General features: G+C 40.6%; 1 protein-coding gene across 3 annotated transcripts in view; it reads left to right on the top strand.

Moving 5' to 3' along the window:
- EFCC1 (EF-hand and coiled-coil domain containing 1) overlaps positions 1–15478 on the top strand; it is a 77079-nt gene that overhangs the window by 55665 nt on the left and 5936 nt on the right. For all 3 annotated transcript variants that reach the window (XM_072598276.1, XM_072598274.1, XM_072598273.1), the window contains exons 3-5: positions 5358–5500; positions 9939–10074; positions 12577–12742. In XM_072598276.1, the coding sequence (XP_072454377.1) occupies positions 5358–5500; positions 9939–10074; positions 12577–12742 (445 nt within the window). The remainder of the gene's footprint in view (positions 1–5357; positions 5501–9938; positions 10075–12576; positions 12743–15478) is intronic.

Consider the following 15478-nt stretch of genomic DNA (forward strand, 5'->3'; position numbering starts at 1 on the left):
CAGTAAATACGGAGCTGGACAACACACTCAGCTTCTGACTTTGAACCCGATAGATATTAATAAGTCTTTAAACTATTAAAGTCTGCCTCTGCTCAGGTCACAAAGTGATTTTGCACCCCACCCCCCCCAAAAAGAACTTCTCCAAGTCCCCTAAGGCCACTTTTCTTATCCACAAGTGGTCAGACCCTTGAATGGTCCTTTTTAGCAGCGCCATCTGAAACTCCCTCTTGTGCAAAGGTGAGTGACAGATCAGTGGTGGGCTGGGATCCTTCATTCTCCTGGCCTGCTTTCCCTTGACTTTTAAAGATAATGCTATTATGGCAAGATCAGGAAACACTGCATCTCATTGGGGAAATCTCTCATTGGATTTCTTTGCAGCCACATTATTAATTCTCAGAAAAATCCAAACTGTGTTTTCCACCCCCACAGCTTTGCAAAAAGGCATAGGAGAATAATGGTTTTCTTCTGGGCCATTGTTTGCCAGTACTGCCGGGCCTGTTAGAACAACCCTGCCCTTGGCCTGGTGGCTTTAGAAATGGATGGCAGCTGGGTTGGGTCAAACAAAAGCTCTCCGGGATAGTTACCAGTCCCCCTTGGCAGCCGGCTTTGCTTTGCTGCCTAACAAAGACATGTGTGGAGTGTGGTTTCTAAGACTTCAGCAGCTCCAGCAAACTATGGAAAGGATTTGGAATAATTCTCAGCAATTCCCTGTAGCAAGATTTATTTAATCAGGACCACCTAAAGAAATACTTGCCTAGAATTGACATGAATATGTGTGTGTGAAAATATATACGTGTGTGTATATATATAGTGTACTGTGTATTATATGTGTATATATGCATGTATGTATGTATATCTAGAGAGAGAGACAAATGTGTGTGTGTGGAGAGAGAGAGAGAGAGAGAGAGAGGGAGAGGGAAAGAGAGAGAGAGACATATATAATCAAAAGCCATTCACCATTAGATCCAAGGTCAAAGGACATGAATAAACTTTTTAAAAATTGCACAGTATAAGGAGCCACATGAAAATATGCTCTAAATCACTAACAGTAAGAGGAATTCAAATGAAGACAACTCTCATTGTGCAAATTGGCAAAAATCATCAAAGATGGGAACATTTATCATGAAAGGGGTTGCACAACGATTTCAATTTGGAATTATGTGAGAAAAATGATGAAGCTGTACAAATTCTTCCAGAAATCCCACTACTAGACATATGTCCCATAAAAGCCAAAGACTAAAATAAACGTTTGATAGCTGCCAAAATATTCATGGCATGTTTTGGCCAAAGAGAATTGTAAGCAAAGTGTAACAATTGATTGGGGAACGGGGGGACATAAATCCAATGGTATATGGATATAATGGAATATTATGGTGCAGGAAGAAATGATAAAGATGAGGAATTCTGAAACATGGGAATATTTATATGAACTGATAACAAAGTGAAGCAAGCAGAACCAAGAAAATAATCCACACAGACATATAACAGTGTAAGTGAAGACATCACTAACAATAAACTGAGTTCTGAGTAAATTATATTTAATATTATTTATTATATATAATAATATATATGACATATTGTATATGTTATATATAATAATATATTTAAATTATATTCCCATACCAATGAAAATCCCAGAAGAGAGGAAGAGTGACAAGGTTCATACACAAATAACGTTTGAAAATAAGTAGATAGGATCAGAAATTTAGCATTGAAAGGGAACTTAAAAATTATCTAGGGCAGTCCCCTCATTTTACATTTTACATTTTACAGATGAGGCAAAGAAGACCAGAAAGTCACACAGAAGTAGTCAGGTTATCCTGAGAGGTTCAAGGATTCTAGCTGGGATGATTAGGGAGGACATCACAGAGGAGGTGGTATTCAATCTGGGTCTCGTAGGAAGAGAAAGCTGACAAAATGTAGAATGGCAAGGAAGCAAGAGAGGAAAAGATAAGATGATGAAATAGTAATCCAGTTTGGCTAAAATGTAGACCATGTGCAAGGGAGTTAAGTGCCATGCAGTGAGGCTGGAAAACCAGGTTGGAGCAAGTCTTGAATGCTAGGTTGAGGAGTCTGCATTTCATTTTGTAAGCAATGAGGAGTCACACTGAAGAATTCTGAGCAGGGGAGTGATGCAGTCATATTTGACCCTTTAGGAAGAGTCCTTTGGTGGCAATAGAAAGGATGGATTATTGAGGGCAAAGACCAATGATGGAGACAATTTTTAAAATAACACAATTCATTTGGAGGACCAAAAGGTCTAAATTTTGAAGGTAACTCATGAAAAAGGTAGTTATGAAGGGCTAATAACAATAAAACTTCCAGGACTCAAATTATGTATAAAGTAGCAATCATCAAAACCACTTGGTACTGGTTTAAAAAATAGAAAAGTGGATCAATGAAACAAATTATACAAGGGAGGATCAGAAAAAATTGAACTCAATAACCCAGTGCTTGATAAATCTCAAAGCATAAACTACTTTTTAAAACTCCCCATATGAAAAGAATTTCTGGGAAAACTGGAGAGCAATTTGACAGAAATTAGTTGTTTAAGTTTTTTTTAAATTTAACAAAAATCAATTTTGTCTCCCTCCTACATCCACCATCCTTCCCCCCCCCCCCCCCCCCACAAGAGAAAGAAAAAGAAAATTCCTATTAGGAACAAGTATAGTCAAACAAAAATAAATTCCTACGTTGGTCATGTCCAAAAAATACATTTCTTAATCTGCATTGAATCTATCTCCAACCTAAACTGCAGTTGGGTAGAATGTCTCATTCTTCATGGGCTTGATCCTTTAACATCATGACTGTTGATCAGAGTTCTTGAGTTTTCCAAAGCTGTTTGTTGAATAAGTTGTTCTCCTGGTTCTTCTGACTTCATTCTGTATCAGTCCATACAAGTCTTCCCAGGTTTCTCTGAAATCATCCTCTTCATCATTTCTTACATCACAATGTTATTCCATATATCATAATTTGTTCAGCCATTCCCCAATTGATAGGCACCTCCTCAGTTTCTTGTTCTCTATCACCACAAAAAAGGAGTTGCCAGTGCCAGTAGTAGTAGTATCACTGAGTCAAAGTGTATGAATTTTAGTGACTTTGGGGGGATTCCAGAATGGCTGGACCAGGGGTGAGGAACCTGCAGCCTCAAGGCCACATGTGGCCCTCTAGGTCCTCAAGTGTGACCCTTTGACTGAGCCCAAATTTTACAGAACAAATCCTTTTTATTAAGAGAACTTGTTCTGTGAAGTTTAGATTCAATCAAAGGGTCTCACTTGAGGACCAAGAGCACCACATATGACCTCAAGGTCTCAGGTTCCCCACCCCTGCTGGACCAATTCACAGCTTCCCCAACAGTGCATTAAAGTGCCTTCTTTCCCATAAGCCCTCTAACAAGAAGTTTATACCAATATATTATTTCATATTCTACAATAAATTCAAAATGGATATAAGATCTAAATATTAATAATCATGTCATTTTAAAAAAATAGGTCAAATACCTTTCAAACTATAGATAGGGAGTGAGATTCTTAACAAAACAAGGAATAAAGTCAGTTATAAAAGATAAAGTAAACCATTTTGATTATGTAAAACTGGAAAGTTTTTTCAGATACAAAATTTATACAATTAGGATAACAAGGGGAGTAACTAACTGGGAAAAAAGCTTTGCATCAGACTGATCTCTGACAAAGTCCTGACATCTAAGATGTGTAGACATCTAATAGAAATACACAAGACCAAATGCCATTCCTCAATATGATAGAAGTAACCTCGGAGACCATCTGGTTCAACTCCCTCATTTTACACATGAGGAGACTGAGACCCAAGAAGGGTAAGTGACTTACCCAGGCATGAAAGGGAAGATTTGAACCCAGGATTTCTAACATAAGAGCCAGTATTCTTTCTGATATACTAGTTAAACAAGTAAAAGATTTAAACAAACTGTTCTAAAATGAGAGTATTTCAAACTGTTAATAACCACATGAAAGAATTCTCTAAATCACTAATAATATAAGAGAAATGCAAATCAAGGTAATTGATGACTTCCTCTCACACCCAACAACTTGGCAAAGATAACAAACGATGGAAATAATCAATGTTAGAGGGACTGGTTCGTTGGTGGAGCTGCAAGATAGTCCAACCATTCTAGAAAGCAATTTAAAATGCCTGTGTCCTTTGACTCAACAATTACCTTAGCTGGTGCATAGCCCAAGAAAGTCTATGACAAAAAGAAAAGCCCATATCACACCAATATAGCACCACACACACGTAGCAACACTTTTTGTAGCAGCAAAGACTCGAAAAGAAAGTAGATGAACATCAACTGGAGAATAAATAAACAAATTGTGGTACATGAATATAATGAAATATTTCTGTGCTATAAAAAACAATAAGCATGAAGAATTCAGAGAAGTATGGAAAGATTTAGATGAACTCACAGAATGAAGTAAGCAGAATCAGGAAGGCTGCAATAAACTACATGAAAAAAACAACAATAACCAATTGAAAGTGAAAGCTACAAAATGATGATGACCAAGCTTCTCCCCGTAGGAGAGACATGAGAAGACACCTTCTCCCTGATCCTTGTTGTTCTTTCCATCTTGGGTATGGAACAATGACAATATCATCAGACTTTTTTTTAAATGTTGGTTAGTTTTACAGATTTTTAAAAATAAGAATGACTCTCAGACAGGTAGTAGAGGAGATACAATAAAAAATAAAGGTGATATTAAAACAAAAGATAATAAAAGTACTTTAAAAAACCATTTCAATAATCTGCGCAATAGGTCATGGGATTCTGAACTAGAGTATTGACTACAGGCTACAAAGGAAGGGGTGGGTGTAAAAGTTTATAATTGTGACTTTTAGAGCTGGAAGAGACTTTAACACATTAAAAAGTCAGAGCTAGAAGAAAGAATATAGAATGTTAAGAGCTGAGAGGAAATTCACAGCTCAAACCATTGAGGTCTCCTCATTTTGTACTTACCAATCATCTAATCCCCAGAGAAACTCAGGCAGTCATAATGTGTTAAATAAAACCTCTGGCTTGATTGCATGTTCCCATATTCATGGAAATAAGAGTGTTTGGGAGCTAGACAATGCCTTCAGATTACACAGTCTGTGGTATGAGAAGTAGCAATAACTGACCAAAGGAACCCCTAGCTGTGCGGCGATCTAAAGCTTAATGAATGGTGTCCCATGAGGGGGCTGGGAAAGGAGAGATGGCAGAATGTTAGTTTTGCACACTTTTCTTTAACAATTTTCATTGCCCTGCAGATATGATGTGAAACCTGAGCTCCCCCTACCTGAGTCTGGCAAAATCTATTTCTCACTCTCACTATATCTTTGCTTTACAGGTCAGAGATCAGGAAACTACCAACCCCCCTGAATGATCAGAAAATGTCTCAAGAAGATGGTGAGTCAGAGCCTGAAAGAGCGTCCTTTCCTGGGCAGCCAGATGGAATCTTTCCCCCTGAAGGGGCAGCAGCTGCAGATGAAGGTATGAGCTGCAGATATGCTGATGAAGGTTAGATCCGTGGGAGTTGTGGCTTGTAGCTTAAAGGGAAGGGCTAAGAAGGACAAGGTGATGGGTTCAGTCTTCACATGGGTGACTGCTCTAGACAGTGACAATAGATGTGTGCCGATGAACCATCCTACAAGACTCCCTGTCTTCAAAAGCACCACCTACAGGCTCCTCCTCCCATAGTTACAACCTCAGGAATAGTAGTATGCTGGTAAATGTTTAACAGCTGACTTTGGTAGGAAGGGGAGAATGTACACAAGATGCACTTTTAAGTTTGATTCACATTATTAGCATTTTCTCCATTAATTTCATAGGTCTAGACAATCAATGAAACAATAAATCAAGCCCTATTTTGTGACATTTGCCAGTTTCTGAGGTATAATGATCACCCTGTAAATTTAACAGTTGGCTCTGGTATGCTGGTTGGAGCTACTTCCAGAATATCACTAACTTTTCCTTCAACTGCCAATCGTTTCCTTAGTCTCTGTCTTTCACAGGTCGCTTGAATGCTAGACCTCTGATAAAAAAAAAATTGACATTATAAGGGCATAGAATCAATACATGACATTAATTTTATGAGGAAAAGAGAACACAGTTGTTCTCCAAAGCCCATAAAGCAGAAATGAAGTCCAGGGAGAGGAAGTTCCAGGGAGGTGATTTCCCCTCAGGATACAGGAAAACTTTCTAACAATGTGATGTGGCAAGTTTTTTCTGTCTCTAGAAGTAATCAAACAGAGGTTGAACCCTGACAAAGATGACTTGGTAGGGGATTCTGATACCTATGTGAAAGATTCGTCTAGATAACCTCTAAAATCCATCTCCACTCGAGCTTTATGATTCTATGATATGGAAATGGAAGGCAGAAACAAAGTCCAGCTCGTGCAATATCTTTTATTTATTGTAGGATTAAAATCTTAGTTCTGGAGTTGGAAAGGACCTTAGAGTCCACTGAGTCTAGACTCAGAGTGGTTAAGTGACTTGCCCAGAGTCAAGTAGCCAGTAAGTGTCTGAGGCTATCTGAACACAGAAGAACATAGATCTTCCTGTCTTTAAGTTCAATGCTTCATTTCTCTGGCATACATCTGTCTAACAAGATCATCCCAGGTCCTTCTCAGACTTCCCCAAAAAGTCTTAATTTCCCTTCTAATTTCTCTGTGTTCTGCTCTCAGTTAAGGCCAAGCCACCCTGATGAGTTCCACTGACCTGCCACTGAGTACTTTTTTTCTGGTCTCTAGATTCTAACCTCTCCTTCTTCCTCTTGCTCTCCTCTGCCTCCTACCCACAGTGGAAAGAATGCTTGAATTTGGAGCCAGCATGAGTATGAATAACTACTCTGACACTTACTAGCTACATGATCCTGGACAAGATCACCTGACCTCTTTAGTTTCCTTATATGTAAAATGGGAAAAACTCTTTGTAAAATGTAAAAAGTTATTGAAATGTGAGTGAATATATCAGTACTATTGAGGATTATTATTACTCCTGGGAGAGGCAGCATGATATAGTATATTTTGGAGGAAGGGGAGGCAATAGGGGTTAAGTGGTTTGCCCAAGGTCATCTAGACAGTAAGAGTCTAAGGTCAGATGTGAATTCAGGTCTTCCTGATTTCAGGGCCAGTGCACTATCCACTGCACCACCTGGCTGCCCCATGATGTAGTATATTGAGAACTGACCTTGGAGCCAGGAAAAACTGGGTTCAAATCCTGCCTCTAATACTTACTGACTATGACCCTGGGTAATTCATTAACTTAAATTCTTCATATTCTAGGCAACTCTCTAGAGTTGTCTTAGAGTCTCTTAGAGTTGTCTCTCTAAGACTATAAGATCTGCGCTGAAGGAGGGAGTTTCTTTACCTTTACACCAAAGAAATCATAGGTATATTCCCTTTTCCCTGTTATGGGTTGCCTTGGTCCAAGAAGTCATTAGAAATAGACAGCCTACTGGTGCTAAACCTATCCATGCTTAATTAGGTCAGTCCTCAGATAACAGACACACCTCGTCACCACATACTTGAAATCTTTCCAAAACCTTTTCGAGTTTATGATCTACCAGCATAGCCTTCAACAACCTGAGATCACCTCTAGGGAAAGGTGAGGCATCAAGATAAGATTTTGGGGGAGGAACAGCAGGTAAATGACCTATTTGTGGCACTAATGACCAATCAATGTTAAGAGACTGAGAGGAAGATTCCCAGCATGGTGGGTGGGCCTCCCCTGACATGAATAAGATTTGTGCAGGATGAGAAGACATTGATGGGATGTAACATGGATATACTCACCATGCTAAGATCACAGTTCCATCTAAGTACTGAAGCATTAGTATACCCGCTTTGAGCCACCAGTATTTGGGAACCTGATCAGCTTTGTCTTTTTTTCCTGAAGAGTCAAAAGAGGTTTATCCATTAGCAATTAAACTTTAATGACAAAGTTATAGTCATTGACTTTGGCTCAAGCCCCATTTCATTGATAAGCTATCTAAAAACTACCCCTGGTTCACAGCTTTGAGTCAGGACCCAAAAAGAACCACAGCTCACAAATCCTTCACTGATTTTTTTTTTAACCAGACCAACCAGTCAGAAGATGCACTAATTCCAAGCAAAAGCCATTTAGTTAAGGAGCATAGTAAAATAAATGATGAGGGGAATTATCACCCTTACCCTAAACACATGGCTACCCTCTCCCACAAATTCCCTTCTCCATAGTGGAAGAAGGAAAACACATGCCTAAAGAACACGCATGGATAGTTCATAATGTAGCCAGGACAATACATAATCCTAGGGCTACAACCCTACTGGAAACCCTCTCTGCTGCTTGATTTCCTAAAGAGCTTCCAATGTCATCTTTTGGTCCAGGGGTTCATATATCATTAGATTAGATTCTTTTGTTGCTACAAACTGCTAGGGTTCTCTCAGCATTGTTTTCCTCTACTGCCTCACCATCTGCCAGTTTCTACAGTGGACCTTCTGCTGTTGCCATCTGCTGGACCTCCCCACAAATTACAATAGCTAATCCAAGAGCCAGCTCAGCTGTTTCGTGTTCAGAGCCAACCAACCAGAGAAGCCTTTAGGCTTTGTCTGGCTTTTTAACTGAGCCCAGGGTACTATTTGATGTAGTGAGGAAATCCTATTCTACTCTTTTCATATCGTTAGTCTATGCAAATCTCCTTAGAAGCTTCACTTAACTAGACCGAAAGAGGATTGGTAAGGCTGCCAACTTTCCCTAGTAAGTAATCTTTATTCTGCTTTCCTGCCATGAGCAAAGTTGAGGCTCTCCTTATAAATGATATCCCCACTGAACCTTGGTGAGACATCTCATATCCACTCAGGGACATTCAATATTGAATAAATTGCTACAGGTGGTCATGAGAGCATCATTCAAAAGGGTGCATTGACTCAGCATCCATCTGTCCTCTTTGGATCAATCTCAATACCACGCCCATAGAAGTGCCACTTTCCCATCCAAAAGAAAGCTGATAGTCTGTGTGTCACTACATACCTCATTCTGCCAGAGGACTGCCCATCACAGACCCCCAAAATCTCATCACAAGAAATACTAAGGGAGCTATAAAATAATGAGACCAGAGAATAAAAAGTCACATCTCATTAGGGATATCCCTGGAATTTGTCACCAGGAATGTAGTTAGTACTTGTCTAGGAGATGGTCTTAGAGCCAGCTCACTCTTAGCGATACTATTGCTTTTAGTTCTTCAAAATTTTAGTGAATCAGATTGGTGGCAGGGGTAATTAGAATGCTTGGTGTTTTGGGGTGGGGGGAAGGAAGAGATGAGGAGAAAATTTGGAACTAAAAATTTTGTGGAAATGAATGTTGAAAACTTAAAATAAATAAATAAATTTTAAAGAAGACTTTAGTGAATCTTTGATCTCCCCAATACAGGTACACCCTTCACTAGTAAAAATCACACCCCTCACTTCTGCAGTTCTCATCCCTTTCTCCCATCCATCTTCCACTGAAGATCCACCCCATGCTCTGGAGGTCCCCCTCTTGGAGTCTGAATATTCTATGTCAGGGCAACATCTAGGTTATCTATCTGTTATTCCTCCTTATTTATTAATAACCAACAAACCCTTTACTGATCACATGTTTGCTATGTGATATCACCTATACCACTTTAATGGAGAAGTGTAAATCACCTGCTTCCTATTGCCAATAATCCTTCAGCAACTTAGAAGAAGACTCTAGACCATGTTCCTGAACTTCAGCAGATCTTCCTTCTGCAAATTACTTGTCCTCTGCCTTGCTGTTTTCTGCCCTGTAATAAAAGAACTGGTTCCTCAGAGCCAGCTAATAGAGTAATATCACCAGCTGTCTTTCTTCTCTGGAAAGCGCTGCAGAGCTGTCAGTGAGTGACCTGAACTTAGAGCATCCAGCCCTGGGGTCTTCTTTCTCCCTACAGGAGATGAGCAGCTGTTCCGCTCTGTGGAGGGTCAGGCAGCCTCCGATGAAGAGGAGGACAAGTGGCCAGGGGAGCAGCAGAGCCAGGTGGCTGAAGTCAAGAAGCTACTGGCCCGCATTTCAAGCTGTGGGAGCGGGTATGTCTCACTGAGAATCATGGAATCACAGAATGTCATCTCTGCCCCAACCCCACCCCTGACCCTCATAGAATATAAGTTCATAGTGACCAGGGGCACTGTGTCAGAGACTTTGTCTCTGTGTCCCTGATGACATACAAATGCTTTCATTCTAGAGTCTGAAGTCGTGTCCAACTCTTCCTGACCCTGTTTGGGGTGTTCTTGGCAAAGATCCTGGAGTGGTTTGCCACTTCCTTATCCAACTCATTTACAGATGAGGATAGTGAGGCAAGTAGGGTTAAGTGACTTGCCCAGGGTCACACAGTTTGTAAGTGCCTGAGGCTGGATTTGAACCCAGGTCTTCCTGAATCCAGATCTGGCACTCTATCCATTACACCACCTAGCTGCCCAGAGTCTTAGGAATCTTGGTTTAAATCAAATTCTGTTACTACTTATGACCTTAGGCAAATCATCTAACCTCCCTGGGCCTCAGTTTCTTCATCTGTACAATGACTAGGGTTGGACTAGATGGCTTTTAGGGTCCTTCCAACTCTACATCTACAGTCCTATGATCCTGTGATCCCTAATGGCTTGTCCATAGTAGGTACTTAAATATTCATTGTTGAGTTAAGTTGGAAAGGACCTTGATTCTCCACAGAAGCTGGTGATCATAATGATGGGGGGAGCCCAGCAGTAAAGATGGTGCTCCTTTCTTCTCAGGGAGTCTCTGAGTATACAGAGCCCCAGGACAAGATGAACACTTCCCCTTCTGAGCCCCAAGATTGTCCATAGAAACAAATAGTAGCCAGGGCAAGGACAGTGGCTCACCTAGACTCACCATCTCCTCTTTGTTCAGTGGTCTTTGAACAGAGTAGACATTTGCTTGACTGAATGAATGAAATAGGAGAAGGCACAAGAACAATGTCCAAGCAGCCACGTCTTTAGTACAGTATAAGAGTTGAGTTTCTATCCATTTATTTTTCTAACCAACTCTAAAGGTTGGGAGTTTTGGAGTCAGTGGATGAGGCTGGGTCAAAGGTATGGTGAGTGGATGGGAGGCAGGTCTGGGTGAGAGTACATTGGGATTATGGGAAGCATGAGGACAGCATGAGAATTCTGGCTAGGAGGTGGAAGACAGATATAGAAAGGGAAAAGGCCAAGACAAATTTCCAGAGTTACCTACTTCTCCATGGTGCTCAAGGCTACTGCCACTCCTAGAGACCAAGCCAGTTAAACTAAATCTGCAGCTTCATCTTGACCTGACTGGTAGGGACAGGGATGGGGGAGCCAAGTTCCCTGTCTCAAATGCTGCCTAAGCCGGAATGAACTCCATCTCTGAAGCTACAAACAGAAGCCAGGTGCAGATTGGGTAAAATCATGAGAGCCAAACTATCAGATGAATTGCCCTGTTGAAAGATATGCCAACAATATTCATTGGAACACTTCCAGACTCTGTTCACATAGCAGTTTTCTTGAAGGATCTCAAAGTCCTTTATAAATATTTGTCTCATCCATCCTCATATCTTTGGTTGCCTACACTATCCTTCAGCATGATGTACTGGGAAGAGCCCCAGAGTGGGAGTCAGAAAACCCAGGCTCTTATCACAGATCTGCTACTTACTAGTTTGTACCACCTTGGATAAGTCTGAGCCTCAATTTCCTCATTTGTAAAATAGAGATAGTTAACCCCTGTTCTTCCTGTATTGCTGAGATGTTATGAGAACCAAATGAACAATGTGATCTACGAAAGGTACTTTTCAAACTTTAAAGTGCTACATAAATCTTAGTGATTATTATTCATATAATTCATTTTATTCCAGTAATGATATGGATTATTATTCATATAACAACTAACATTTAAGTTGCTCCTTAAGGTTTTAAAAGCACTTTCCACATATTATCTCATTTGATCCTCACAACAACCCTGTAAAGCAATTGCTATCCCCATTTTACCAATAAGGAACATAGGGAACTGTGAAGCTAAGGGACTTACCTAAGGTCACACAGCAGGTAAGTTGGAGTGGCAAAATTCTAACCTAGGTCTTCCTGTGTCCAAGTTTGTTGCTCCACTTACCAGATTACAGCAATGCAGTCTTTGGGCTATAGCATCTCATGAAACTATCTAGTAAAGCTTAGCAGGACCTCCATTCTTTCTTTGTAAAGGTGGGGGACTATTGGTATAGAATAGGGCACTGGATGGAATGGTTAATTTTATTAAACTGCTTTGTTGTTTCTTTTTCTTTGTCTTGAGGGAGGCTTTCTGGATAGGGTAAGAGGGAGGACTCACAGGACCACAAATGATCCAGAAAGGACTTTGCAACTTCCTGGGGGTCCAACATTCAATCCACCACCCACACTTTCTTACGCTTAGGCCAGGGTTAGGTGGGGAAAGAGAGATGGGAAACAGTGACTTCAGGAGAGGCCCCTGTTAATTCCCTCGAAACCAAGACAAGGACCTAAACTGGGAGGCCAGGGCAGGACCCAAAGGGAGGTTACCATCATTGTTTGGCTTTCATTATGCAGATGCGATGACAGAACAGCCAAGAAGCTCATGTCTTACTTCGGCCACTTTGGCAGTGATGAACACACCAGTGCCCTGGGGGAGCTGGGAGAGCAGATCGTCACCCTGACAGAGCAGCTGGGGAACATGGGGCAAGATGTGAAGGTCCTTGACACTGGTGACCAGGAGGTAAGAGGCCCAAGGTAGTCTGGCCCAGCTTTTTCATGAGGAAGCATTTCATCTTTGTCCCTTTGGCTAAGGAGACATCCACACTTCACTGACCACATGAAGCAAGGACCATCTTTCAAATGATCTGGTCCTCATTTCCCACTCACCTGGCTGTCAGCTGCCCAAGAACTTTTGAAAGAGGAGAAAGAGAGAGAGAGAGAGAGAGAGAGAGAGAGAGAGAGAGAGAGAGAGAGAGAGAGAGAGAGAGAGAGAGAGAGAGAGAAATGGATGGATGGATAGATAATCTGTTATTTTTGCCAAATTCAGGACCCAAGCCATCGATTAATTCAGTGAAAGTAGTAGTCAGTTTTCAAATGAATTGTTGCCATTTAAACACATTCTGTTGAAATTTGGTACTGGCCTCCCTCCCTTTTTTGCAGAAGTGGGGGACTCTGGATGTGGAACATTGACTCTGCTATCAGACTTGGCTAATTTCTTGGGTTAGTTTTATGGAACTGATTTCTTTCTTTTTATTCTTTGTTACAAGGGATAGTTCTTTGGGATAGGGATGAGGTGAGAGACATTTGGAAAGGAAGGTGATGTAAAAACTAAATGTTTTATTAGTAAAAATTGAAGATTCAAGTTCTATCAAGAAAAATTTAAACGCAGTTTTTAAAAATAGGATGCATGGGGACAGATGGTGGTCATATGATTGCATGTAAGGGCTTTATTTCAAAGAAATATGAATTGAATTAGCAGTGATGCTTTCTCTGTTTTGCTATCTGGTGATTGGTTTCTTTCTCTTGCAGTCGAAAATAGGCAGGATTCAATTCAAGAAACATTTGTAAAGTACCTCCTGTGTGCAAGGCACTGCGTATTTGTATTTCTATATAAATATGAAAGTGAGAGTCCCTGCTCTCCAGGAGTTTGTTTTACTAGAACATACAATATGCTGTGTGTGAGCACCAGGTTCGGAGTCAGGAAGACCTGAGTTCAAATCTGGCCTCAGACACTTACTAGCTGTGTGACCCTGGGTAAGTCACTTCACCCTGTTTGCCTCAGTTTCCTCATCTGTAAAATGAACTGGAAAAGTAAATGGCAAACCTCTCCAGTATCTTTGCCAGGAAAACCCCAAATGGGATCATGAAGAGTTGAATATGACTGAAAGGACTGAACATCAGCAGAAACAAAATAAATACAAGATAATGTGAGGAGGGAGTGAACATTAAGGAAAGTGGGGGTGGGAGGACTTCATGGAGGAGGCGTATCTGAGCCTAACCTTGAAGGAAGCTAGAATGAGAAAGAAGCACATTCGAGACATGACAGAAAGCCTGGGTGAAGACGTGCAGATGGGAGATGGCATATGGACTTCAGAGAAGAGTTGGAAGGATGATTTGGCTGGGTCATAGAGTTTGTGAAGGGAAATAATGTGAACCAGATATGGAATGGGAGCCAGGATGTGGGAAAGTTCTAAATGCTGCTCTGAGGAGTTTGTATTTTATCCTTAAGGTAACAGAGAGCAACAACGTCAGGGGACTGAATGGTGTTTTAGGGATCTTAATTTGGCAGCTGACTCTTTGTGATTCTGTTTGGGGTTTTCTTGGCAAAGATACTACAGTGATTGGTCATTTCTTTCTCCAGCTCATTTTACATATGAAGAAACTGAGGCAAACAGGGTGAAGTGACTTGCCCAGGGTCACATAGCTAGGAAGTGTCTGAGGCAGGATTTGAACTCAGGTCTTCCTGACTCCAGGCCCAGCACTCTATTCATTGTGCCACCTAGCTGCCCCATTGGCAACTGGGTAGAAATGATATAAATAATAAATATTTTATCAACAAAAATTATTTATTCACGTTCTATCGAGATAATTTCTTTTTGTATTCCAATTTCATTATTTCAATTAACAAAAATCTATTTTCTATCCCCCCCATAAAAAATACCTTTGTAACAAATATACATAGTCAAGCAAGACTATTTCCACACTAACCATGTCCCAAAAATATGCCTCATTCTTAAGCCTCAACATCTTTATCTCTAAAATGAGGATAATAATCCAATCCTATAAGATTGGTAGAAGAAAAACACATAAACCTGAAAATACCATAGACATGTGAGTCACTGCTGCTTTTTTTACTATATTTTTTAAAAAGTGATTTCATTAATATAAGTAGTTTCCAATGAGGAAACTCCCCCTGCCAATGTCTGTCTGCATACCTGGTCTTGGAGAATTTCCTGGCACATTGGGAGGTGAGGTAACTTGCCATACAGTCAGTAGGAGGCAGAGATTGGACCAAGGCACTCCTGACTCAAAAGCTAGCTTTCTTCTCCTTGCCTCCATGTAGAGACCTTAAAGAGAAGCCTAAATCCCTGTCCAGCTATAAGCTATAGACTCTATACAATGTACAGGAAGGTGCTTTGTGAACCACAAAGCAGTATGGCAGCAGTTAGGGATTATCTGATAATAGGAAGGTAGGCATCTGATAGCTCCAGGGCCCCCCAAGAAGGGGCATGTTTGAAGTCTTCTTTTCAGCCCACATGCCTCTGTTTTCTTTTTTCTTTAGTTTCCCATCCCTCCCTTTTCTTCTTGGCTCACTGGCTCCATTCAGTGAACAAAGTAAATCCCTTAGTGATAACTTTCCCTCACAGGCTGTCATCCTCAAGTGGTAAAAAAAAAAAAAAAAAGAAAAAAAGTCTTTTCTATCTACTCAAGTCACTCTCCTTTTCTCTTTTCCTCTGGGTGTTGTAATCTTCTCTTT

Source organism: Notamacropus eugenii, chromosome 3, assembly GCF_028372415.1.
Source record: "Notamacropus eugenii isolate mMacEug1 chromosome 3, mMacEug1.pri_v2, whole genome shotgun sequence".
In the NCBI taxonomy this organism is placed as follows: Eukaryota; Metazoa; Chordata; class Mammalia; order Diprotodontia; family Macropodidae; genus Notamacropus; species Notamacropus eugenii.